The 27,744-nt window shown below is 38.3% G+C and overlaps 1 protein-coding gene across 1 annotated transcript; it reads right to left on the reverse strand.

The window, feature by feature from the left end:
- Positions 1-23,314: 23,314 nt before the first annotated feature.
- PCDH20 (protocadherin 20) lies at positions 23,315-27,201 on the reverse strand (the record flags this gene model as incomplete). Its single annotated transcript, XM_080916781.1, has 2 exons — positions 23,315-26,041; positions 27,070-27,201. The coding sequence occupies 2 exons, from the start codon at positions 27,199-27,201 to the stop codon at positions 23,315-23,317; spliced, it is 2,859 nt and encodes a 952-aa protein (XP_080772907.1).
- Positions 27,202-27,744: the final 543 nt, after the last annotated feature.

Consider the following 27,744-nt stretch of genomic DNA (forward strand, 5'->3'; position numbering starts at 1 on the left):
CTCAGATGAGAGCAGATGCTCTCCAAGATGCAGAGAAAGAGGAACAGTCCTCCACCGTCAGTGGGGTTGTAAACTGGTACAACCACTCTGGAAATTATTCTGGTGGTTCCTCAGAAAATTGAACATAGTCCTACCTGAAGTGCCAGGTATTCTAGTTCTGGGCATATACCCCAAAGATGCTCCAACATATAATAAGGACACATGCACCACCATGTTCATAGCAGTCTTATTTATAATAACAAGAAGCTGGAAAGAACATAGATGTTCTTCAACAGTGGAATGGATAGAGAAATTGTGGTACATTTTCGAAATGGAGTACTACTCAGCTATTAGAAACAATGACTTTATGAAATTTCTAGACAAATGGACAGAACTGCAAAGTATCATCCTGAGTGAGGTAACCTAGTCACAAAAAACCACACATGATATGCAGTCATTGATAATTGGATACTAGTCCCAGAAAGCTTTTCTCCTTTAGCAGTAGCAGTATGTAAATCTCTTTCCAGTACTCTGAATGCTATACAATAAAAATGATTAAACTTCCAAATTAGTACAAGCTTGATTTCTGCACATCCGGCCATTCAAATATGTGATGTCTTTAGAAATAAGGTTTTACTGTCAAATTCTTGGGGGCAACCAAGATCATTTGCAATAGCCTGTCATGTTTGCAGGTTTATGGAAGCTCACTGGTAAATAACTTCAAACGGAATAGCCATCTAGGTATCAGATTGTTTATTTGTTAGGCTGTTGTGTCTACCAGGAACAATGTTATTTCATTATAGTCTAACTACTTTTTACTTCTCTGTCTCTGTCTCTGTATCTTCATATATATGTATATGTGTATTTATATGATGTATATGTATGTAATGTAGATGTAGATATAGATGATGTATATGTGTATGCATATAGAAATATATGTATATTTTTACATGTTTTTTCCTCTTCTCTTGTCTCTGAATTCACAATGCATTAAACCTTTTCTATTTCATTATTCCTCTTTAGTTGTTTTTCTTTTTCTTTATTGGATATTTTATTTATTTACACTTCAAATGCTATCCCGTTTCCCCTTTTTCTTTTGTCAACTCCCTTACAATATCTCCCCTTTCCTTGCCCCTATGAGGGGGCTCCCCTACCCACATACCCACTCCTACCTCACCACCCAGGTATTCCCCTACACTGGGACATCAAGCCTTCACAGGACTAAGAGCTTTTCCACCCATTGATGCCAGTACATCCTCTGCTACATATGAAGCTGGAACCATGGTCGTCCATGTATACTTTTTGGATGGTCTTTAATCCCCAGGAGCTCTGGATCGTCTGATTTGTTGATATTGTTCTTCTTACTACAGTGGTGAAAACCTCTTCAGCCCCTTCAGTTTTTTCTCTACCTTCGCCGTTGAGGTCCCCGTGCTCAGTCTAATAGTTGGCTGTGAACATCTGCCTCTGTATTTGTCAGGCTCTGGAAAAGCCACTCAGGAGAGAGCTATATCAAACTCCTGTCAATAAGTACTTCTTGGCATCTACAATAGTGTCTGGGTTTCAGTATGTATTTATGGGATGGATCCCCATGTGGTCTCTAGATGGCTTTACCTTCAGTATCTACTCCCCATTTTGTTTCCATATTTTCTTTAGACAGGTGCAACTGAGGAACTGGGAATATATACCATCAAGTCTCAGATGCCAGAAAAAAAAGCGGCTCCCAGGACCCAGCAGGGATGAGATTATCAGAAATGCCCAACAAAGGAGAAGGAGAACATTTAGAGACCATATCCAGAAGTTAGGCAAGGCCACTGGTTTGTGGGAGGGGGCCTACTCATCTCCAGATATTTAATCCTCTTCACTTCTTGATGTCACTATATTCAATTCCTTTTCTCAATGAATCTCTACTTATTTTTTAACCTCTATAGATATTCCATATCCACATCTAAAACATACATATATAAAGATTCTAAGAAAGCATCTATACGCTAGAGAAGCATGCAGTGTGTGTCTTTTGATATCTGTGGGTGTTTTCATCAGCAATCTTTATAATCAATTAGTATTTTGAAATCAACCAATAGCCTTGGCAATAGTCTGAATTGTTTGAGGATTTACCTGGGATTCCCCTTATCCAAGAACTTAACTGTAGTTATCCAATTTCTGGCACTGATGTTTTAGTTGGTGAGAAGAAATGTTGTGTTGAGACGTTGTCTCTCCCATTATTTGGTGATTCTATTTAATTTCTTTCATATGTGCATATATTTTAAGAAGCTTCTACTCTAGTGTTTGCTTCTCCTCCCTCTCTTCATTTTCCCTTAATTTCATTTTCTTAATAGCTGAGTAGTAGCTGAGTAGTATTCCACTGATTAAATTAGCACATTTTCATTATCCATTCATCAGTTGATGAACATCGAGACTGTTTCCATTTCTTGAACATTGTAATTACAGCAGCAATCATGATACCAGAAAATGGGTTCATGAATTTATGTTGTGAAAATGTCAATCCTACCAAAAGCAATCTACAGATTTAACACTATCCACACAATAGTCCAATTCATTTATTCATATTAATTTTAAAAATTATCTTAGATTTACAAGGAAATACAAAGAACAGGTATAGGCAAAATAATTCTAAACAAAAAAAACTTGGTTGGAATTATAGGTAGCCCAATTTTTGCACTACATTATAGAGAAATAGTAATACATTTTAGTACTTGTATAAAATTAAATATTTTAATCAAAGGAATAGAACTGAGGACACACATATAAGCCTCCATGCCAATGAATAGTCTGGGTCCTGAGATAAGGCGTGTCTGAGAGTGGGAAAAACAAAGGACTTGACGTTCAAAACTAGCAGCCTGTGTTCTGCTCAGAGATGGTTCCCTAGACAGCTCTCTGTAGCTAACTCTTGGCTCTATAGTCCTCCAGAAACAGCTTTTCAGACTGCTCTCTCTCTCTCTCTCTCTCTCTCTCTCTCTCTCTCTCTCTCTCTCTCTCTCTCTCTCTCTCTCTCTCTCTGTGTGTGTGTGTGTGTGTGTGTGTGTGTCTCTCTCTGTCTGCCTCTGTCTTTGTCTCTGTCTCTCTTTTACTCTCTCTTTCATTCTTCATATATGAATATATTCTTCTCAGAAAACTGGAAAAAGTACTACCTGAAGACACAACTATTCCACTCCTGGGCATATACTCAAAAGAAGCTCCAACATCTAGGACACATGTTCTACCATGTTAACAGCAGCCTTATTTATAATAGTCAGAAGCTGGAAAGAACCCAGATGTCCTTCAGCAGAGGAATGGATACAGAAACTGTGGTACATTTACAGAATGGAGTACTACTCAGCCGTTAGAAACAATGAGTTCATGAAATTCCTAGGCAAATGGATGGAACTTGAAGCTATCATCCTGAGTGAGGTAACTCAGTCACAAAGGAAAACCCATGGTATGTACTCACTGATAAGTGGATACTAGCCCAAAAAGCTCAGAATAACCAAGAAAGAGTTCTAAGAAATTATTATGCTCAAAGAGAAGGAAGGCCAGAAGATAGATGCCTCAGTTCTTCTTAGGGGGGGATAACAAAACACTCATGGGAGGAAGTAATGAGACAAATAGAGCATCAGGGATTGGAGAAAAGATCATCCAAAGACTGCCTCACCTGGAAATCCATCCCATATGCAGCCACTAAACCCATGTACCATTACTGAGGCCAAGTAGTGCTTACTGGCAGAAATATTATATAGATGCCTATATAGAGGAGGCTCTGCCAGAACCATACTGATACAGAGGATGATGCTTGTAGCTAACCATGGCACTGAACATAGGGATCCCAATGAAGGAGCTAGAGAAAGGACTAGAGGAACTGAAAGGGTCTGTAATCCCACAGGAAGAACAAAATTATTAACTAACCAAACCCACCACAGCTCCCAGGGACTAAAACACTAACTAATGAGCTCGAATGAAGAGACCCATGGCTCCACGTTAATATGTAGCAGAGGATAGCATTATCTGAGATCAATGATAGGAGAGGACTTTGAGCCAGTGAAGGCTAGTATAGGGGAATGCTGAGGTAGGAGATGGAGGATGGGAGAGGGTGCACCTTTATGGAGGCAAGGGTAGAGGGAGGAGTGATGGGATTGGTGGAAAGGGGATAACAGCTGAATTGTAAATATAGAGAATATCCAATTTAAAAAATGCATTCTGCTCTGCTCAAGACAGCCATTTCTTGCTATTCTAAAACACTCCTTAAGACAACTAGCTTTCAGCTTGAGATAGCTCTCCCCTCTTGAGACAGCTTTCTTGGCTAGTGAAAATTCTAAAAGCTGTTTGGATAGCTTTGGTTAGAAAAGCTGCTTTAAAATTTTTTTTGAATCTTTGCAAGCAGTCAGAAATCTTCTTAGATAATGTGATGGTTTGTATGCGGTTGGCCCAGGGAGTGGCACTATTAGGGTGTGTGCCCTTGTTGGAGTAGGTGTTTTTCTGTGGGTGTGGGATTAAGAACCTCATCCTAGCTGCCTGAAATTCAGTATTTTGCTAGCAGCCTTCAGATAAAGATGTAGAACTCTCAGCTCTTCCTCCTCCTGCATCAAGCCTGCCTGGATGCAGCCATGTTCCTGACTTGATGATAATGGACTGAGCCTCTGAACCTGCAAGCCAATTAAATGTCCTTATAGGAGTTGCCTTGGCAATCTTTGGTATTCAAAGATCATTTTGTTTAATTTATACACACCAAGAAAACTCTGACTGTCTCCATGTTACATTCTGTTCTACAAGTACTTTATGCTTGTGGTAACTAGTGGGATTTCAATGCATACTATCAAACCTCGAAAAGAATTACCAAAATGCTTTAAAAGAAACAAAGAAATTGAAGGAATTATGTGTTTCCAATCAATCTCTTACAGACAATTGTTAGTAATGAAGGGATATAACATAAGAATAATCTTTCATTATTCTTGTCTTTCATGTTTCATGGTCATGAATAATAAATAATATTAGGTCATAACTGAAGAACTAGGAATACACTTAGATACTATTTTGTTCAAATGTCATATTTTGTAAATTCTATGCAATCTAAAAATGAACAAATTAGTTGTAATTTGAAAAAAAAAAAAAAAAAAAAAAGGAGTTGCGTTGCCCATGGTGTCTGTTCGCAGCAGTAAAACCCCAACTAAGACAGATAAATTTTAAAGGTAATTTTTGGGTTTTCTGATCAAAATCAAAAAAAGCAAAAACAAAAATCTAAAAGACCTGTGTTCTCTCTTCAGACAGCCTTCTCTAGATAGCTGCTAGAAAGTGTACGTAGTAAAAGAGCTGTGTCAGCTGTCTAAAACATTTCAGAAATCCTGTTAGTCAAAATTCTTGAAGTACAGTGTTTGCTTTCTAGAGATCTTCAGATAGCTCAACTCTTGTTAGAGAAAAAAATTCTCAAAATCAATTGTCATTCCTTTCTCTTATCTTATCACATGCAGATCAAAAGCCAAGGTTTTTATTTACATATCAATTCTGTTACTTAGTCTAGGTTCCTTCTTGGAACCTGAGTTAAAGATTCCCAAATCAACATTCCATGACATTAGCGCCTTGGCTCTTAGAAAGTGAGAGCAAGCACAAACACAGAAAATAAAATAGCTGGATGGGATCCCACCCTGGATTTCCTATTCACACTGCACCTGTACCAAATTTGCTCTGTCCTAGCATGACCCTGAACTCAGGAATATGCCTATATTTTTATCTGCCTATTCTTGTATCTATCTGATAAATTGGTATACTGTGGCTGCCTCTCTTTTTTGTTAGATCTGTGGAGCTCCTTATATAATTCATATTACTTCCTTGTATTTTTGCATAGTTGGGAAATTATATATTTTGAACTTAAGGCTTTAGAATTCTTTTCCACAGCCTTAAGAGGTAGGTATCCTGGAGGCTCCAGTGTTTACCATTGCGCTGAGACATCAACCACATCTTTGCCCCCTGGACTCATGCAATCTGTGATTATCATGGAGTCATTAACATTAACAGGGAAAACTAGAAGGAGGGACATGCAAACATGTATGCCATTATAAAAACAAGACCTATGCCCACAACAACCATGACACTGTTGGAGACCCATGCCTTCTGGCCCAGTCCCAGGGTCAAGAACCGTCTCAGGATACAGAAAACAGAGGTTTCTAGGCCTTGAATCATATCTATTGACTCTTAATTTTTGTAAGATAATGTCTTCCTTTTAAGGGTACATTTTCAAAGTTTTGCTAGTAGCAAGAAATTTAGGTACAAAGAGGCTGATCCATAGATGACTCGCAAAAGACTCTGACTTGTTCAAGTTAATTTGTCTTTGTCTAGTATATTTAAATTCCACATGGTCATAAATTTGGCCCCATGTAATCCTTTACAGAGGTGTAGCTATCTTTTTGTTTCCCCTGAAAACTTTGCCCATTTCCTATCTTCCTCATCAGCTTTGACAGTTTGACATGGGTCCTTCTTACGCTTCTTCCTCTGTATGAGGCATTTTTCAGCCTTCCCATTGCCACAGTCTCTGCCTCTTTCCTGGATATCAAGCAATCCTGAACATGCTTAAAGGAGACAAAGTCCTTCTTTCCTATTTTCTTTAAGTTTTCATCCTTATTGTTTTCCCATATTTCCTCTGCTCTTTCCCTTTCTCCCTCCCTGCTTGCATCTCCCCGTCTTCTTTCCTCTCTTGATCTCTCCCCCTCCCCTTTTGAAGATATGCAGGAAAAAAAAAAAAAAACTTGCCCATTGCTCCATTTCAATTTTTTCTTTAAACTTCACCCTGCAAAAGTCCTTCAATTATTTGCCTGACTTTATTTGTTTCCTATACGTTTCAAAGTTGGCATTTGCTGCCCTTCTCCCATTTTACTAGAGCTCCCTATGTATGGTCCACAGTAGCCAATAGGCAAACTAGATCAGTCAGGCTCTTGGAATGTAGGAATGAAATCACTGTATTTCAATTCACTTTAGTCTTTCATGTTGATAATACTTTTGAAACATGGAATTGATTCTGAAACATACTATGGTCAAAATTACAAAATTATATCCTTATGAACAACATATTGATGGAGAATGGATGGCTTCTGATTCAGAATCCTATTTCAATGGCAATAATCTTTTTATTTTTATGTGCATATGTGTGTCTGTGGGGGTGGTGAGTTCTTTCTGACACCAGAAATAATATTTCTGCTAGAAACTGGAGTTAAGAAGTGGCTGTAAGCTACTTGAATTGTTACTGGAAACTGAGTTTCAGTTTTTAACAAGAGTAGCCACATGCTTTTAATATCTCTATCACCTCTCCAGCCCCTCCTTAAATATAACAACACAAACTCAATTCATATTTTAAGTTTATTATTCCATGCCTACAGGAAACATAGTCTGTACTTGAGATAAAATATTTTTATAAACTATTCTGAGGATAAAATTCCAACTCTCTAAAATTATCAATCATCTTAACTCAGAAGTATATGGGTATCACAAGAAGCTAGAGTGAGAAGTTTGTGAATGTCCAAGTAAAGATAGAAAGAATAAACAAGTCATAAAAACTATTTGTTAAGTTATAGAAATTAACTCATGAAACATAAGGAGAAGCCCTGCAGAGATAAAATTTCATCTTCAAAAGTTCTATAATTCATTTAAAAAACCAAATACTGACCTCTTTGGTGTCACTGAACACATATAAAGAAACAATTATTTTATTTTCTTTGCTTATATAATGTATTTTCCATAATGAAATGCATCTCTACTAAGAAAATTATGCCTAAGAAAAGTTTGCATAATTTTCAACTTTGAACATTCCATTAACTGGTTCAGTGCTGAAATATATCATAATGCATGAGCAGAAGAAAAGTGGTTCCCAGGAAGAAGTTTCCTAGAAAGGATAACACCCTGGCTAAGGTTTCAAGAAGTGTAGACATGTTTCAGATAAATTAAAGAGAAACTGGTGCTAACAGGAGCAGTAACCAAGTACAACCTGCAGAGCCTGGGTTTTCATGGGTGTTTGGGAATCCACAACCAGGTTTAATGAAACACTACTAAGACCTCTAAAAAGGAAAGCCATCTTAAATTCTCGGGAGGAAGTAGAATAGTTTGAAGGACTAAGAATCAGGATGTGCTCATTGTTCCTACAGTGGGAAATGCCTGGGAAAGCAGCTCTAAGGACAGATGGAGCTGATGTTTTCCAAAATGTCACGAGTTGTGTTTTGACTCTTCTCTCCTTATTCTCCTCTCCCCTTTCCTTACTCTTCTTTATTTCTCCTTTAGTCTCCTTCACAAGCAGACAGTACAAAGGAACAAATAAATAGGATTTGATGACACTAGGCTAAGCACAACTCACCTTACTGGATTCTAATACCTGCATATGTTTTAGGATTCACTCTTCATAATACTCAAATTTTTTTGACTACACACACCTTAGTTTCTTATTTGATGGTATTCCTGTTTTCTATACATTTTGCTGTTGAATATATACCAAATAAAAAACTCTTTGCTCTAAATTGATTATAACTTATTTCTCAGAGGTATAATAAAGTGAGAAGAATAACTTATTATTACAAAAGTGATACATAGCTTGGGGCATTATGTTGCTTGTGGCTTTGATATGAGTTTTTGCAAAATCAGAATTTTTTTCTATATTCTACTTTGGATGCTCATACTAATTTACTCAACCGATTATGCATTAACAGGAACCTAGTATGCCTTTGTCATTACTCAGCATTAGGCAGTAAGTAAGCTGACATAGACAAGCCTGCTTTTGTTATAGTTTAATTATTAGTTACAATTACTTTGAAAGTGGAGGTGCAAGAGTAGAGGATTATGTGCATTTTCAAATGTATACATGCTGACTGATAACCCCTCCAGAAAAAAAATAAGTAAAAATGAGTTTTACATTAGTTTTGTAGCAGCTTAATCTCTGAAATCATCAATCTGTATAATGTCTATGACAGTTAAGTTGGAAAATATCTTTATTTATATTTTTTACAAGGTAGAATCTATCTACACTTGACTTTGTGTCCATTTCCATTTTTGGCACTATCTTAATCTGTATATTTTTTTCATAAAAACATATGTCGAGCTGAAGAAGTGGGGCATGTGTGAGAGAGATAGTTGACAAATCCTATAGTTTTACAAATATCACTAGGTTTGCAGTGTAGATAAGGAGGGAGAAACCAGGATGAAGATGGCATGTTTTTCTGGCTGCATGCCTCAGATGGAATGGCGAGGAAAACAAATGAGGGGACCATTTGGATGTAATTAGAGAGCAGGAGGCAGAGAAGAGAAAAGAAAAGTCTGGGAAATCAGGCACAGATGATGCTTCTGTCCTCTCATGTCCTCAAACCTTTCAGTCTACATTTCCTGCCTGTTCTGCTCTGACAATACATGTGGACACCCACTGAAATGTACTCAGCCTTGAGATTATTAATAATCTTGAAATTGAAGCCAGCTGCACAGAAAATATTGTAAACCAAATGCTAGGATCAATCCTCTTGGTTTTATTTATCGCCTAGTGAGACTTTATCTTATTAAGTTGCAGATTTTTTGCAATGTCCTTAACTAAACTCTGATCTCCAATGAGTAATTTCACTTCCATATTTTAAAAGTGACTCTATGTGGGGTAGGTGAAATTTTCTTAAATTGTGAATTGATTTCATATATTTTTATTGGTTATTTTATTTATTTGCATTTTAAATGTTATCCCCCTTCCAGTTTCTTTTCTACTACTATCCTATCTCCCATCCACCACCTACCCATTCCTGCCTCAGTGCCCCAATATTCCTCTACACTGGGTCATTGAGCCTTCAAAGGACCAAGGGGCTCCTGTTTTCCAGTGATGACCACTAAAACAACCCTCTGCTACATATCCAGCTGGAGCCATGGGTCTCCCCATAGGTACTCTTTGTTTGGTGGTTTAGTCCCTGGGAGCTTTGGGGGTTCTGGTTGGTTGATATTGTTGTTTTTTTCTATAGGGTTGCAAACCCCTCAGCTCAACTCCTAAATTGAAGGAAAATGACCAAATATAAGAACAAAAATGTAAACTATCAAGTTTCAAAGTTTTCTGTGTATTGAAATCACCTTGGATGCCTTTTAAAAACTCCAATGTACAGGCTGAAGAGATTGCTCAGTGTTTAGGAGCAATTGTTCATTTTACAGAAGATCTGGCTTCAATTTCAGAAATAATATCCGGTTAGTCACTGATGTAACTCCAATGTCAAAGAATCTGATGCCCACATAGGCCTCCCTCCATCTGCATTGCTTACAATGGGTACACCTGCATACACACAGGAACATACATATGGAAACAGAATAAATAAATAAATCTGTCTTTAAAAATACCTTAGACTCTTCTTCTATACCACACTAATAAATGGAAACTCTGGGAGAACCCAGACAATTTTCTTCTCTCCCTCTCTTCCTCTCTCTCTCTTTCCCTCTCTTCCCCCCCCTCTTTCTCTCTCTCTCCCTCTTTCCTCCCCCCCTTTTGTTTTTATTTTTCAGCTCTCTGGGGGTTATTCAACATACAATTGTGAGGTCGGTGTTATAAGCACTTATTTTTTAAGTTAGTGTCTGGAAATGTCACCTAAGAATGTTGCTAAGTTTCCAATTCAAAAGATCCAGAATGACTGTTGATTATTTATGCCAAAAAAAAAAAAAAATGTTTCTAGGTGCTATGTCTGCTGACATGTGTATGATTTGCATAGTACAATGAGGTGTTAACCAACACTTATTGCTGTGTCAAGATGCTAAAAGCTCTAGTCTTTTCTGAGTGTGAGTTCACAGTGACACCAATTCCGATTTGTGAAAACCCATCAGTGCCCCAAGCAGCTTGAAAACATTCAGAGTGGAGACTCCGATTCTTGGCTGCTCAGTTTGCCAATGCTCCATTAGGTGATGGGCTTTGGAAAAGCGAGTCCTTCCAGGCAAGCAGAAGTGTCCTGAGTGAGACCAGTATTCATCCCTGCATGTAAAGACAAGGCTGGATGGAACCAGATATGAGAAAGCAGGCAACCAGGTTTCACTTACAGCTCTCAAATCTGTAAGAAAAAATTGTGCTTGTTTTTCCCCCTTTTCTTCTGATATTCTCTGTATTTACATTTCAAATGTTATCCAGTTACCCCCTCCCCTTTCCCCTCCCCCTTCCCCTGCCTGCATGAAGGAGCTCCCTCTCCCAACCACCCTCTCCACATCAGTGCCTTGTCCTTCCCCTACACTAGGAAAATGAGCCTTCACTGCCTCTAGTCTCTCCACGTGTGCTCACTGGTTGGTGTTTTAGTCCCTGGGAGCTGTGGAGGATTTGGTTAGTTGATAATGTTGTTCTTTCCATGGGTTTTCAAACCCTTTCAGCTCTTTCAGTTCTTTCTCCAGCTACCTTCATTGGGATCCTCGTGTTCAGTCTGATGGCTATCTGCAAGCATCATCATCTGTATCAGTATGGCTCTGGCAGAGTCTCTGAGGAGGCATCCATATCTGGCTCCTGCCAGTAAGCACTTCTTGGCATCAGCAATAGTGCTTATACCCATTTAATTTATGGCATATCTAAGATTCCTTCCTATCCTAATATGAATTCCTTAGCATACATACCTAGTGACACTGATCTTCATGCTCATCAGAAGACACTATCACCACATTCCTTGTGCATATTTTACAAATATCAGGGGAAAAATGCTAGAGCTGCAACAATTTTTATAAAATGTACCCTTTTCAGCACCTAAATTCTTTTAAAAAATAAATATTCCCACCAAACATTGTCCCTTCATCTAGTGGTAACTAAACAAATTATGAAAGAGACATTTTCTGTCTCTTTCTGTCTCTCTGTCTCTCACTTTATTTTCCATCTGTGTTACTTATTAGAAGATTTGTTAAATATCCTCCACTTAGCAAATAATTACGCATGTATTTAACACTCTTACTTTGGAGAGAATATTTTAAACACTTATTGTAATATTCAAATACAACATTGTTACTTTTTAATATAAAATAAGTCAGCTAAACGGCCCACTGTTGGACTGCTCATACATTTTTTTTTCAGGATAATGAAATATTTTCAGGTGAATGTAACCTCTACTACTATGCACCACTGTGTTTCATCACAGGAAGAGGATAGCTAGAACATTTATCTTGTCCAGGAAATTTTCTGGGCTCTACACATTAGGAAAATCTTTGTCAATGGTTTTATAATTTAAATGTATTTTGCCCTTTGTCATATAATATAATGTCCCCATAGAAAACATGGATTAGGGTATAAAAAAGTTTAGGGAAGTAGTCTGCCTAGGCGTAAAACAATAAACAGGCTCTGAAATGTTTCCCTTGCTATGTGGATTAAAAGTATAACAACTAATTTTTCCCAAGGAAGCTCCAAGTGAAGAATGCATTAGAGTTTAGAATTCCTCCAGATTCTAAGAGGCAGTTTGCATATATTCTGAGATAATTAAAAAGTATTAACATTTTCATCATGTAAATTTATTAGCAAGGTTCTTTAGAAATATTCTTCATTTGAGCTGATTTCTCCCTTCCCCCACCCCTGATATTTTCAGTGAAAAGTGTGATATGCCTTGGAAACTTAAAGAGCAGCTCCTGAGTCAAACAAATGAAAATGAAGCTTAGGTCATCCAAGTTCTAGAAAAAAAATTTAAAGGTAAAATATAGGCCAACTTTAGTCAGCTATTCTTGACAAAATTCATGCACTTCGATGCTGAATACATTATCAAAGGAGAAGGGTATGCACTATAGTGCATTTTGTTGAAAACTTGTCTATGAAAAGATGAGTTTGAGAAATTGGGCACTTGCAGAACACTTACTTACCATTGCTCAATTTGAGCTCATAATTCAATACACATATTTTAAGAAAAAGGCCAGATAAAGGTTACAGCAGTACACACACACACACACACACACACACACACACACACACACACATATATATATCAGATATTTTTTTACTTACATTTCAAATGTTATCCTCTCCCCAGGTTTCCCTATCCCATCCCCCTCCCCCTGCTTCTATGAGAGTTCTCCCACCCACCCACTCTCTCCTATCTCCCTGCCCTGGCAGTCCCCTACACAGGGGCACTGAGCCTTCACAGGTTCTTGCCCTGAATGTTCCAACTGCCACTTACATGAAAAAAGTTTATAAATGAAATAAAACTGTTCTATTTAAAAAATTTTCATACAAAATATTTTGATGTTGTTTCACTTCCTGGACTATTCTCTTCTATACTATTCTAAGTCCCTTGACTCTACCAATCATACCAAAATAAATAAATAAATAAATAAATAAATAAATAAATAAATAAATAAAATAACTACAAAAACAAAACAAACTTAACAACATAATGGAGTACTACTCAGCTATTAAAAACAACGAGTTCATGAAATTCCTAGGCAGATGAATGGAACTTAAAGCTATCATTCTGAGTGAGGTAACCCAGTCACAAAAGAAAACTTACGATATGCACTCACTTATAAGTGTATACTATTTACCGCCCCCCCCCCCGGAGGGAGGGGAGAGCTCGCAATACTCAAGAAACTATCCATAGAACTTATGAAGCTCAAAAAGAAGAAAGACCAGAATGTGGATGCCTCAATCCTTAGAGGGGAGAACAAAACAAGGGAGAAAATACAAGGTCAAATGGAGGAGCAGGGATTGATGAAAAGGTCTACAGAGACTGCCTTACCTGGAGAACCACCACATTTGCAGCCACCAAACCCAAGCACTATTGCTAATGCCAAGAGTGTTTACTGGCAGGAACCAGAAATGGATGCCTCCTCAGAGGCTCTCCCAGAGTCATACAGATAAAACTGAGGATGTTTGCAGCTAACCATCAGACTGAACAGTGGGACCCCAATGAAAAAGCTAGAAAAAGGGCTAAATAGCTGAAAGATTTGCACTCTCATGGGAAGAGCAACATCATCATCAGCCAAGGCACTGAGGTGGGGAGGGTGATTGGGAGAGGGAGCATCTTCATGGAAACAAGTTGAGGGGAAGGAGTGAGGGGAGTGTGTGTGGCAGGGAGTATAAAATTTGAAATGCAAATGCAGAAACTATCCAAAACAAATTAAAAAATAAGCAAAAGTACCCAAGCAAGTAAACACACAAACAAACAAAAACAAAGTAAAAAGTGCAGAAAAATATGAAGTTTATTTTGTTTGTGTTGGCCAACTATTACTTGTCAAGGAGTGTGTCCTGGAATGTAGTTGATATTTCTGTGATACTCAGTTGGATGGAACTGATTTTTCTTTTCCCAACATGAATCATCTATGAGTAGCTTCTTGGTTAGGGGTGAGACTCCATTGGATAATTTTCAGAAAACAAAAGACTTTGGAGCATTCAGTCCTAAATCAGGTATATTCATCAACCCCCCCCCCCCCCAAGACTCAGGGATCTATGAGAAAGAGAAAAAGATTGCTGTGTTTTAAAGCCAGAGGTGGTTCATGACTCCAAGGATATAGTGTCTTCTGCCTAGGATAGAACTGACACACATATGAACTCACTGAGACTGAGGCAGGGCGCACAGACCTGCAAGGGTTCAAGCCAGACTAAATCCCAGCCGTGAAAGGGGGAGGTGACCTCCAATGGAATTTCGTTTCTTATTTATTTTATAAAATATTACTATAGCTCACAAAATTTGTTACATAATAATATATGATGAATACATGTTCTTCCCCCCCTTTTTCTAAGAAGGACTGAGGCTTCTACATTTTGGCCTTCTTTCTTTTTGAGCTTCATAAGGTCTGTGAGTTGTTTCTTGGGTATTCAGAGTCACTGATAATTGCATACTAGCCCCAATAGAATTTCTTAACTTGATACTAAAATGACTCGGAGTCTCAGGAATGGAAAACTATTGGAGTTAATGTCTTGTCTCATCTAGGCTTCTACGTCCAGAGTACCAGGGCTTAGAGTTCTCCACCATTGCTCACAGCCTTATCAGATGTTGTAAACTATAGTTTAAACAAATGTGCCATTTAAATAAAAGGCATAAAGAAATAGAATAAGGCAGTGGTTTAAAAACGTACCTGGGTAGATGATGCTTTTATTATTTTAAGAGAAAAATGTCATTCGAGAAATTTTTATCTATTTGAAGGTCTCAGACATGCTAGACATCTACTACTCCAAGGACTACAGAAAGCTGTATTGAGGGCTTGTCTTTTTTGGCTTTCATTAACCATCATCTTACTGCAGCAATTTTCTTTATGACTTACCTATAGTTGTAGTTTCTGGAGGAATTTTTGTTTACAATGTACCTATATAAAAGCATTATACGTATTAAAATTAACATTACTATTAATATCCTTCTTCATATTTCAGTAGATATAAAAGCATTAAAATTTTGCATAGTAGCGTGCAAAGATTACATCCAACTGTTCCTAAGGTCTGTTTTATACTCCAGTAAATCAAACCTCACATTGCCAAGAAAACGCATTAAGAAAACATAAAAGCCCAATTTGAAATGATAGAAAGTGTATTTGCAAAATGAAAACCAGTGCTATTTTTGGAGGGTTATTTTTACATAGGGTAAGTCAATTAGCATAATAATTGTATTTTACTTGTTTTGAAATGCAAATTTATATCTTTCTGGAGAAAGGGTGTCTGGTCCAGTATCCGGTATATATATATTCTTTGCTTCTTGAAGTGTCCTTGCTCTTAGGAGCTATAAAGAACTCAATTTTTCCAAAAGAAGACCAGAAATAAATGTTATAAAATATTTACATCTGCTCACTGTTAGTGCTCTTATTTTGTAACTAATGTATTATAAAGATTGTATTATTTAATTATTTGACTTCAGTATGAAGCACTTACCTCTTAGGAGCATCTTACCTGTCACCTGGACCTTACATGTCTTGAGTAAATATGTCCATAGAATGTCACAGTGTAAAGTAAATGAAAGAGGTGTCCCACTGTATATACAAAGAGTTTTATGGGTTCTTTCAAGCAAAAGAATAATTTCTTTTTAAAAACTCTTATTGTCAAATAATTTATTAATGAACTTAATGGTAGTCGACTTGAATTCTCAAACCACCATGTTTGAGCTGCAGATTATCTGAAAGCTCAAAAATGACACCAGGAGATAGGAAACCTCCTGAGTTTATTTATTAACTAACTATTGATGACTAAGGGTTCACAGTTACTACTATACAGAACTAGGAATTAAGCCAAGATGGTTTATACAATTAAAACATACATTTTAAAATGACCAGTGACTGAAAAAATCTACTTTATTTTCTAGGAGTCTACCCCTTATCAAAATTCACACATGGTAGAAAGATGTATGTGCAGCCCACTTTGGGCTATATCAGTTACAAGAGATAATAGCAAAAAGTGATAACTTTGAGAGACATTAAATCTTCTGTTAAAGAAATAATAGGCTCCTGCTTAAAACATTTAACTGTACTCTCAGAATGCTGAATAAAAGAGAATATATTAAATACAGAAATCTCCAACTCAGTTTTTTTTGTTTTCCCTATAAAACAATGAAATATTGTCTTATTAAAATAAAGGATATGCTAATGTAATTTCATTACAGAAAATGAAAAGAATGCACATGAGTTACTGAGTGCTGAGTCTTGAAGCCCTGGGTATTAACCCTTTTTTTTATTTTCTTTATCTATGCACACATCTTGTATGACTCTATTTCTATATACTACAAACCTGGTAAATAATTTATATGAAGCTTACACTATGTGTTTTTTAGGAGTTCATTTTTTTTATATATAATGGAGACTTGTACTTCAATATATGCATGTGTAATCTCTTACAGGCATAGAAAACAGATGGGAGTTTACTTTTGTGTAGAGCATAATAACCTATTTTTAAAGGCACAAACTGAGTACATTTGCTACATTAAGAGCTAATGTATATTGTATATTTTGTTTAGCTTTGCTAAAGTTTCAGATTAGTTATACTCCAAGCTGTAAGGAAAGAATCATGAGCCCATACTTTTTTGGGGTTGACAAACTGAGTTTCTTTGCTTCTATAAGTAGTCTATTGGGATGTACCTCCTTATATCTCTCCATACCTACAGAAGGCAAGTCTTAAAAGCCCCAAAGCCTGAGCATATCAGTTTGCTTTTAAACATTCAAATTCAAAATACTGGAGAAACAAGTTTATGACACTTTTTTAACCTTCAGGAACATCTATCACTATTAATGTTTCCAATACAATGGATACTTTCAGAACATTTCCAGCTTGGCTTATCTATATCCTGTGAAGAAACTGTAACTGTTTGGTGTCTTCAGCAATAGAGCCTTACTACAAAGCTTTGGTGAACAACTACATCTCAATACATAGCCTGTGTTTTTTTCATAAACAAGAAATCCTAGGACTAGATCCCAGATCTCATACTGTGATTTTCATTTACTAAGCATAGGTTTGTTAGATGATCATTATCCAGTTTCTTTTTTCAGATTTGCATTTTAAATAGTAGATATGAGGGGTTTGAGAGACTATTCAGCAGTTATGAGCATGTGTTGCTGTTGCAGAGAACCATACCTAGTTTTGTTCTAAGGATTTGCTGGAATGGGGAAATTAAAAAAATGATTAAAAAAAAAAAAAAGCAGAGATGAAGCTTACAAAACATGCCCAGATTTTAGACTCTGAAGACCAGCACCAAGGTGCAGATCTAAATTTTGCAGTTAAGTACAATAACGTATGTACAACATTGCAGCAAATAAGGGTACAGTTACTTGAAAGGCCAAATGGGGCAATCACTACCCTTCTGAATCTAATTTGCCTCATTATGAAGCTGTAGGAGAGGGAGTCCATCAGCTCACCCAAGGTAGATTTTCTTGCAGACAGAGGAAGCTGCTTTCACCCTGGGCTCGGGTCCTTTGTTGTGGAACCCTTTCAAAGAGCTGTGTAGGGCTAGATAAGAGTCCTCTTGCAGGTACAGATCATGCCTTCTGCTCTTCATCCCACTTTTTCCTCCACTGGATTCATTCCCACATTCTCCACAAGGACTTATATCAGTGAGTTTAAAACCACTTATTTCAACTCCAGGGAATTACCTCATGTGGGGACCTGTGTTCATGAGGTCACAAGTGAAAAAAATAATAATATCATTCAATTTCTAAAGTTCTACTTAATTTAAGATACCTACCACATGGACACACAGTAATGTTTGGTAAATTGAATATAACAGACAGAAACAAAGATAAAATAAACTGGGAAAATTTGTCCCTTTGAAATTTCATATTTCTATTAATAATTCACATAAGAGGACCTTAGAAGGAGAAGTGTACGTAAGAGAACACAAGACTGCCTAGCACACTATTTTGAATCAACTCTATACTTCTTAAGCTGTGAATAGAAACTTTCCTTTTGAGTACTAAATACAGATAGAGTCTTCAAAGTAACAAAAGCAAACACAGTGTAGAGAATAGAATGTGCTGAATTATTTTATTGAAAACTGTTGTTGAAGCTCAAGGCCTGTACCCTTTCCCTCTTGTTTCCTAGTTGTGTTTCTTTAAGTTGTGTTTTCTAGATTTTCCCCCCAAATCCCTGAATTCCTCATAGTCCTTTTCCATTCAGACAACATTGGCAACTCTGTACAATCTGGAATATCATCTCCTGATGTCTCACTCTCTTCCCCCCAAGTTTTCAGCATGAAACATTTGTGTATGTCCATTTCAATCATGCCTGCATGCCAAATACAGCAGCAACTGTTTAGAATAAGACATATTTGGCAACAGTATCCTCATAATGAAATATCTACCACATGGACACACAGTGATGTTTGGTGAATTGAATAGAATTTATGGACATACAGATGAAATACACTGGGAAAATTAGTGCTTTTGTAATTTCATCTGTCATAAAACCCAACATTAGAGATGGCATCTACTGCCTCAAATTTCTCATTGCTGATTTTATGTGAATGTAATCCCTTTTTCCTTTTCAATTGGGTAAAAAAAAAAAAAGAAAAAGAAAAAAAAAAAAGCTCAAGGTAAATTTCAGAAAACAACTTTCTGGTTATCATGTGCAAGTTCTTATGCTTCCAACAATTTAATCAGTGCCTATGACATCTGTTTCATATGAAGATTTTATTTTAGCTAAGTTGTCAATAAAGCTTTTACCTAATATGTATCTACTCTTCTATACAATTTATACACATGATCAAAGTGCTCTTTTAAATACAGAGATTTTTTTAACTAAGATTTTATGTAACCTCTCCAAACCCCACTTTGATTTCTTTCATTGCTTTTCTCTCTGAATCCTGGAAGGGCGGCAGTTCTGTACACACACATGCTCATACTCCTCTGTCTCACACATACTTCTCACAGTCTCTGGTCCTTTCTCTCGTCTTATATCCTTCTGCCTAAGAGAATCTCTTTAGATACTCTTAGACATCACTTTTCTCTTCTGTTTGGAGGTCTTCTGGAAGTTTCTAGCATTAGGGTACATCCTGTTTCCATGACACTCATGAAATAGGCATGTTATTAGGTAGAATGTTTTTAAATTGTGTTTTCTTATAAGCTTTCCATATGGGACTTTGTCTCCTTGTGCTAACTATACATAGGAAATATAGGTAAAATGAGAAACTGAATGCTTTTTACTAGCACAGTTTCTGACCTCGTATGTTATTAGGTTAAGTGAAGTTCATTTACTTTGTGTGATACCCTTAAAAGAAAGCAATCCAGAGGCTAAGTGAGATGGCTCAGTGGTAAAGAGGCGTGCCATGTCTCACAAGGTGAGTTAGATCCCTGGAAGTAACAGGTCCAAGTTGTCCTCTGACCCTCACACATGACCCCCACGAAAAGTAAAATAAATATAATGGAAAATAATTTTAGTTAGGAGTTTATTATAGAAATAAAACTAGAAATATTAAGAACTACTATTTATAAATAAGTGACATTTGAAAATTATTAAAGATTTATTTGAGTACTTTCTATCTGAAAATTTAGATATTTTGATTAAACTAAACAGGGAAACACTGACAGATCTGCACTGCACAGTTAATTAGGACTACATTTAGGAAGTTACATTATATGCTTTCAAGAACTGTGGTCAGCTCCCTTGTCAATTTCTACTCACTGTTTGAATGTAAACACACCATAATAGGCAGAGTACATATGTCAGCAATGTGGATGTTTTGTAATAGTACACTGCTTTACCTTGTGTGTTATACATCCAGCTTAGAATAAAAAGCATCCCAAAGGTATTTGTATTTTATGTCTCTGAGAACTAGCGGTGCCCCATGAAGCTGAAGAACACCTCCTTTTCACAGAAACATTGTCATTGCATTTACTCTTGTCTGCCAAAGGTCAACATGCTGAAATTATTCTTCAAGAAGAATTGCTTGATTTCTCCTACCCCCTTTGGTGTCAAGATCAACATCTTCCAGGGTTGCAAAATTAGAATCTTTATAGGACTTATTGCAATCACTTCAGCTTTATACACTGTTCTTTAATGCTTCTTTTACTGACAGTACAATCAAGCCTGCTTTTTTCTAAATCCCTGGACTAGCATCCAGAATACTAGGAATTGTGTTTTACTAATGTACCAGTTCCTTGAGATTATTTTAAGAGTAGTGTGTGTGTGAGTGTGTGTGTGTGTGTGTGTGTGTGTGTGTATGTATGTGTATATCTGTGCATGCTTTAGTTTTGAACTCTTCATGATAAAAGTGTATCTTTCAAAAAAAGAACCTTAAAAAAATTATGGTAAAAAATCAGGAAATGGAAAATCATGTAAATTATTCACCCACCCAGATTGAATTGCTATATTGCTTTTATATTTCCAAGTTCAAATTAATGAACTCTTTCCTCCATAGTGTAAGATGTATTTGTCAGGACAAATATCAGAGCCACCCCTTCATCATTAAATTGGGCAAGAGAGCTCACCGGTTCTCAAACTGTTAAATGGATATTAGGGCTTTAATGAATGGAACAGTTATCTTCGTGCCAGCTTAACTAACAACATTGACATGATTAGCATACATTTTGGCAACTGTTCTAGCACAGGGTCTTAGGAAAAAGACGCTTTTATACTTAAGCTTTATTTTAGTCTTTCCTGCTATGTCTTCATTTAATGTGAACACAATAACGTGTAAAGGAAATCCTACAACAAAGTTATTTACAAATACATAATTTTATTAAGGTCATTGATATTTCTCATGCAGGAAATGAACTTCAATAACCATCCCCCTCACACACACATGAACTATGTTCAAATTGTGAAATGAATAGAATGTTTTTCTTTTCTTATTATAATAAGAAAAGATATTAAAAGAGATTAAAAAGGTGCTAAAGGTCATGAAGCTTGTAGAGGATGTAGTTTCTTATTAATGCTGCGACATGTCTTTTATGTAGCTTCTCTTTTTATATACGAAACTAATCAAAACATGACTGGAAAAATGTGTTTCTTCTTTATTATGTAAGAGTTGTGAATGGAACAGTTATGGACATAAATGGCCTTATAAGTCTCTTAGTTCAAGTGCCTATCATACAAAGGGAACCTTTGTGAAAATCTATTGAACTTTTTCTCTTAGATCCTGCTGCCGTATATACTTATTTATCCAGATTATCAAAGTGAAGAAAACAAAAATGAGCAATTGACATAAATCGAAGAAGGCCTGTGTTTATTACGTGTAAGGCTTTTCGTTGTGCTGTGCTATTAACTTAAAATATTACATGTTAGTGAACCACGAGAAACATGGTGTTTTCTAGAGTGTGAGGAAGTTATAGTGATATTAAACCTGTAATTAGTTAAAATGAATGTAGACGTGCATGAATGCAAGTTTTCATAGAAACTTAAATGTACAAGCAAGTTCTCTTCTACACATGACTACCATTTACACACCTTTAATAATTTACCCAATGCTTAATTAGGTTATGGATTATTTTAATATAAATTTTAGCATAGCAGAATACTAATATTCCTCACATTTAATCCTAGAAACAAACAGACACCAATAGCAGGCACTTCAGTGAAAGAACAAGCCCATGTTCAAATATAAAATGGTAAAAATAATCAAGAAAATATGAAAATATATACTTTTAATTTGCAGACATATAAACAATTTTGGTATGATAGAGACATGTGAGGATGATAAGTGACCCATTTTGAAGCTAACACATTTCTTTTTGATACAGACAGCTTTGCTACAGTTCATATATAAAATAAAATTTCCATCTCATGCAAAGAAGGGAGCATTAGCAATCACTGACAAATCAGTTTTCTCCATTGCAAAGGAGCTGGTAAAATCTAAATTATCAAAAGAATCTGCAGATGGGCTTACAAATAAAACTTTGGATGTATTCCAGAACCAAATAAAGAAGCCAGAACATTAGCCAATGATCCAAAACAACTACAAAAGTATAACTTTCATGTAAAATACCTAACTCAAACAACCAATAGTGCACAGTAGCCTTCTGAGAAATTCAATTTGAATACAACTTTTATTTTTCTCATTGTGTAAGTGAACAGGAGTCTACCCAAACCAACATAAAACCCACGAAAAAAAAGTTGCTGCTGACAAATTGAGAATGCACTAAGATATCATAAATGTCAGGCAAGCAAGTAGAGACTGAGACACTGAGGAGTGTCTTACTCTTTTACTGAGTACAGTGTCTAGATACTTTTTATGTAAGGAGGAATAATACACAGCTGATGCCCACCCCCTGTAATTCTAGCAAGTGCAGTGCTAAAGCTCACAGAAAGCAGGTGGAGTTACACGAAACATTGCACTCTTCAGCAGGTCAAATTGTAACACATGGCAATGTTTTGATGCGTGCCCAAAATGAGTTGCACTCCTTTTGAAATGCCTTCTCTTTCAAACTATAGTCCATGTACCTACGAGGTAATACATTTTCTGTTTACAAGTGGATTTCTTTTCTTTATTGTCATATATTTAAGTAGAGAATTCAATTTACGTCAATTTTACATTTAACGTTAAAAACAATATATTTAAAATATACTCTCTCCTTAATTTCATGTACAACTAGCCTGTACAATACCACAGTTCCCTGCTAAGAGGAAGCTGGTGCCCTCTTGTGGTGAAAAGACATTTTAGAAACAACAAAAATGTACTTTTCTTACCTTAGGCTTGAGTTTTGCCAGTCATCTGCTTGGTATTAGAGCTGCCAGTTATATCCAACATTTTATATATATATATGTGTATTTATATATATAAATAACAATGATATAGCTGTTAGTACTAATTTTCATTTAAAAATCCTGTACACATTTTATAACTTCTGAATTTGAATTAAAAACCTGAAAACAGCTATTTACAATATAGTACAAGTTATAAATTAATTGTCCTTTAATGGAACTGCATCAGCACACTGTTGCTTGCGTGACAAAGACGACCTGTGACAGGTAGAATGTCCCTCCATGTTATTCCACAATGGCATATCAAATGTTAGAAATATCCACTGGTTTTCTCTCTCTCATACACAAGTCAAGTTTTCCTTTCAACGGAATCTGTACTTCCAAATTGTCATCTTCCCTGTGATGTTTTTTACCCTTCCGTAAGCAGATGTATATCCCCATTCCTGTAACTAGTGTGATGGAACCCAAGCTGATGACAGACAGAGCTACCAATGTGGGCATACAGGACATTGATTCTACCTTCCTGTGAGTTGGCTCTATTGAGATTTGTGGTTCTTTCTCTTCTATATTAATTTCTGGTTCCTTTCTTAAAAGGCTCTCAATGTAGCTCTCATTACTCACAGTTTCATTGACAAACAGGTTCACCATGACTGTGGAATGGAGAGGTTCGGGGTATCCGTGGTCACTCACTTTCACCAGTAAGCGGTGCAACCCATAATCTGTCTGCAGCAAGGCTTCCTCCAGAGTGATGTTGCCAGTCTTGGGGTCAATTCTGAAGGACTCGGGCCTAGGACCTCTTCTCCCTATGATACTATAAGCTATAACAGCATTCATGCCTGTATCTTTGTCAACTGCATAGACCTCTGTTACTGGTGAGCCAGGGAGAGTAGAAGGTAGGACCAGCAAGTAAGACATATTAGACTGAGGAAACAAAACTAGAGGAGGGTTGTCATTGATGTCCAGAAGGAGAATTGTGATTTTTGTGGTAGAGGAAAGGGCAGGCTCACCCCCGTCCACAGCTTCCACCCACAGAGTGTATGAGCTTTGCTGTTCTCTGTCTAAAGAGACTTTAGCTCTCAACATGCCTTTGCCTGTATCTATGACAAAAATATCACTCTGGTTCATTACCGAGAGGGCTACCCATCCATTCCTCCCAGCGTCAGCATCTGTTACGCTAATGACTCCAATTTCACCATATCCTGGAAAGTTTTCTGGCACAAAGAAGCTGAAATCTTTGTTGATGAACCTTGGACTGTTGTCATTTTTATCCAACACAGTGAGAGACACTGTAGCCACTGATTCTCTGGGCGGCTTCCCACAGTCCACTGCTCGGACAGTGTACCTGTACTTTTCTTTCTCTTCTCTGTCTAGCTGAGTAGACACTGTCAGAATCCCTGTGACACTGTCTAAGGAGAAATATGATGGAGCATCGGGTCCCAAGAAGTAGGATACTCGGCCCATCTCTCCACTGTCAGCATCTGTAGCATAGAGCTTTGTCAAAAAGGCATTGGGTGCATTGTTTTCTTCAATGGTCAGTTCTATAAAGGGCTGCAGGAAAACAGGGGCATTGTCGTTGTCATCTAAAAGCTGTACTTTAATGATTCTCTTGACATGAAACCCCTCTGAGTTCCAGGCCACCACGGATATTTCATAGAACGGCTGCAGCTCGTAGTCCATAGGTTTTGTGGTCTCCAACAAATACTCATTGTTGTACGGCTTGTAGGGTGCTAGCCTGAATGGCCCTTCGCCATCCAAGTAACAGTTAATCTTGTATTTACCTTCCGGATCTCTGATGGTGAAAAACGCAATTGGAGTATGAACAGGCTCCAGTTCTTTCAGATACACAACGCCATCCACCTCATTTGCGATATAACGTGGGACGATTTCTGGAGGTCTGAAAAAGACTTTGATGATCGACACAAGAGCCGTGATGACTGCAGGGATGCAGCCAGGTCCATTAGCAAGGATGGTGAGCCTATGTGTCTGTAGAGCACTCCCACCAATCTTACTGGAAAGCTTAACGACTCCAGTGACTTCATCCAAGTGGAATAAATCCTTGGATTCTTGTGGAACTTTCTGGCTGTAACTGTAAGTGATCTGCGCATTTGTCCCCAAGTCTCTGTCCACTGCCTGGACTGTTGCGACAGGGGTGCCCACTGTAGCATTTCCATAAACGGTGACGTTAATTTGTGAGTCTATAAAGAGAGGACAATTGTCATTAATGTCACTTATGCCGATGGTGAGGGTGGCACTGCCCAGCAGTGGTGGAGTCCCACCATCCTCAGCTATGATGATGCTCACATACTGGTCCTGGGTTTCTCTGTCCAAAGCACCCATGACGATCAAGTAGGGTGTGCGCTCCCCATTCTCATTCTCCTCCACGTCCAGGGTGAACATGCCATGGTAGTCCAGTAACCGGTAAGTTTGCACACCATTAATGCCTACATCTGGGTCCACAGCAGGGTGTTCTATCGCCAATCGGGTGTTTACAGGTGAGTTTTCCGGGACCCAAACAGAGATTTCAGAAATGGGGAACTGCGGAGCATTGTCATTGATATCCCTGATAGCAATTTTCACCTTCACAAACCTAAAATATTCCTGAGGCAGGACCAGCACGTCCAGAAGCAAAAGGCAGGAGTCAGAAGAAGGAGAGGAGGCAATGGAGGTACTGCCATCCCAGGCAGCCCCTCCGCCCCCATCCAGGCACAAAGCTTCTCTGTCGATCTCCTGAGCAGAAGTGTGCAGCTCCCCGGAGCGGTTATCTAGGGTCACATACTGGCCACTCAGTCCCCCGGAGGCCAAGCTGAAAGAGAGAGGGGGGTTCCCTTCAGCAGCAGTGTGCTCAGGATGCAGCAACTGCTGGCTCTGTCTCCCAGAGGCCCGAGGCAGCAGCCTCAGGTCCTCCGCCAAGCTGCCTATGAGCACTCCGGCGGGCAGTCCCTCGTTTAGGCTGTACAGAAGCTCGGTAGCACGGCTGTAACTCGCGAGGCAATTGAAGGGTCCCACGAAGAGGAAAAGCAGAAAAACATGCTGGAGTGAAGGAAGGGGAAAACGGTGATTACACACTCCAGAAAGCAGAGATGAGAGTTAGGAAGTAGTGACCCTCCCCTTCCCGGACAGTGCTACATGCCTATTACCAAGAGCAAAGTAGAAACTTGCTTCCAGAGGGTAAGATCTCTGTGTGTGTGAGAAAGAGCTCTCTGAAACTTAACTCCTCTCTCCTCATCTTCTATTCCGCATCCCTCTCCCCCTTCCACCCCCCACCTGCTCCCCTGCGCTCTGGCAACTAGCTTCTCTACTTAAGGTTCAGAATCTCAGACTTTAAGGCTTTGGGTCTCTGGAAACAGGGCAGAGCATACGTTGAGTCAAAAGGCTGGCTGAGCAAGGAAAAACCTCTGTAGGTTATGGGAAAGAAAGGGAGGGGAAGGTGGAGAAAAGGACTGAGCGGCGCACGATTTACTGCTCATTAAAATAATTCTGCCATTAAAGTCCCAGAATATCTAATGTGTTACACCCGTTTTCCATGAGGCCAATAAGAACAGCAGCATCAGTAACAACAACAACAACAACAATATGGAAAACTGAGCCATACTCCCTACCTGTTTTAGGGAGGAAAGAGATTTTTCATGTTAGCCTGTACATGAAATCAAATAAAGTGATCTGGGTCTCCCTCTTATTATGCCCTCTACCTCCTGCCAAGCTGACAAGCCAGCAAAGTAAACGCGAAAAATTCTTATGCGAAAGCATTTGTCAATTGCAGTAGACAGACAATTCCAAGCTGACACTGGACACGGGACTCAGTCTTAACAAGCGGATTGAGCTCATTCTGGTCCATCCACCTCCTGCAACATTTCTGCTTCAGAAACTTCCTCTATGGAACCCAGGAACCATGCTAGTTGTTTAAAATACCTTGGGCTCTGTATCCCAAACTCCCTTCCCTCCCCCTATCCTCTCCTGAAGTTTGCATTGTGGGAAAACGTTTGAAAATATCATCAAGGAGTAGAAACAGCTGGAGAGTATTGCAACTTCTGGGGGACCCAGGGTTCGCGCATCCTTACCGGCAGGTTCCTGTGGCTGGTCCTGCTGCTGGGACGATGTAGATGCCCCATATCCAGGCACTGGTGCCAGGTCGCCGGGCGCAAGCTCACTGCCTGGACCAGCGAGCTGCGCGCATTCCCTCGGCTGAGCATTCCCTGGGAGGCTGCAGTCAGAGCGCTCCAGAAGGGAGGGTGGCCGAGGACACTCCCTCTCTGTTCATGCAAATCGCTGGGGAACTTCAGCCAATAGTCACTGGTCTGTCAATTAAGAACAGAAACTCCGAAAAGCCCAGGGCCAGAGGGGGAAATTTACAGTGTCCGCTCCTGCTCCTGGACTTTCTACATCCACAGCCCACCATAACAGCCTTGCTCTTCACAGCTGGGAGGATTTGCCACCAGGTCGGGGACCAGAGCACATGACTACTAGCCTTGACTAGCCTGGCTTCTTACTGCACCACTTAAATCCCAAGTCTACAGGTTGTTAGCAAGAAAACGAGAATTACAATAAATAAACAAGTTCACATTGGTCTCTGAACACACAGGCATGCTCCTACAAAACCCTGCTTCGCCATCTAGTTTCTCCCTGTCGCTGGGGATCCAGCAATTCTTTGCACAGAGCAAGGAAACACATTTTTCCCCCCAAACAAGAGCAGTCTCAACTTCTTGATGCCAAAGATGCAAACCAGGAAAGCAATG

This window comes from Micromys minutus, assembly GCF_963924665.1.
Source record: "Micromys minutus genome assembly, chromosome: 5".
Taxonomy (NCBI): domain Eukaryota; kingdom Metazoa; phylum Chordata; class Mammalia; order Rodentia; family Muridae; genus Micromys; species Micromys minutus.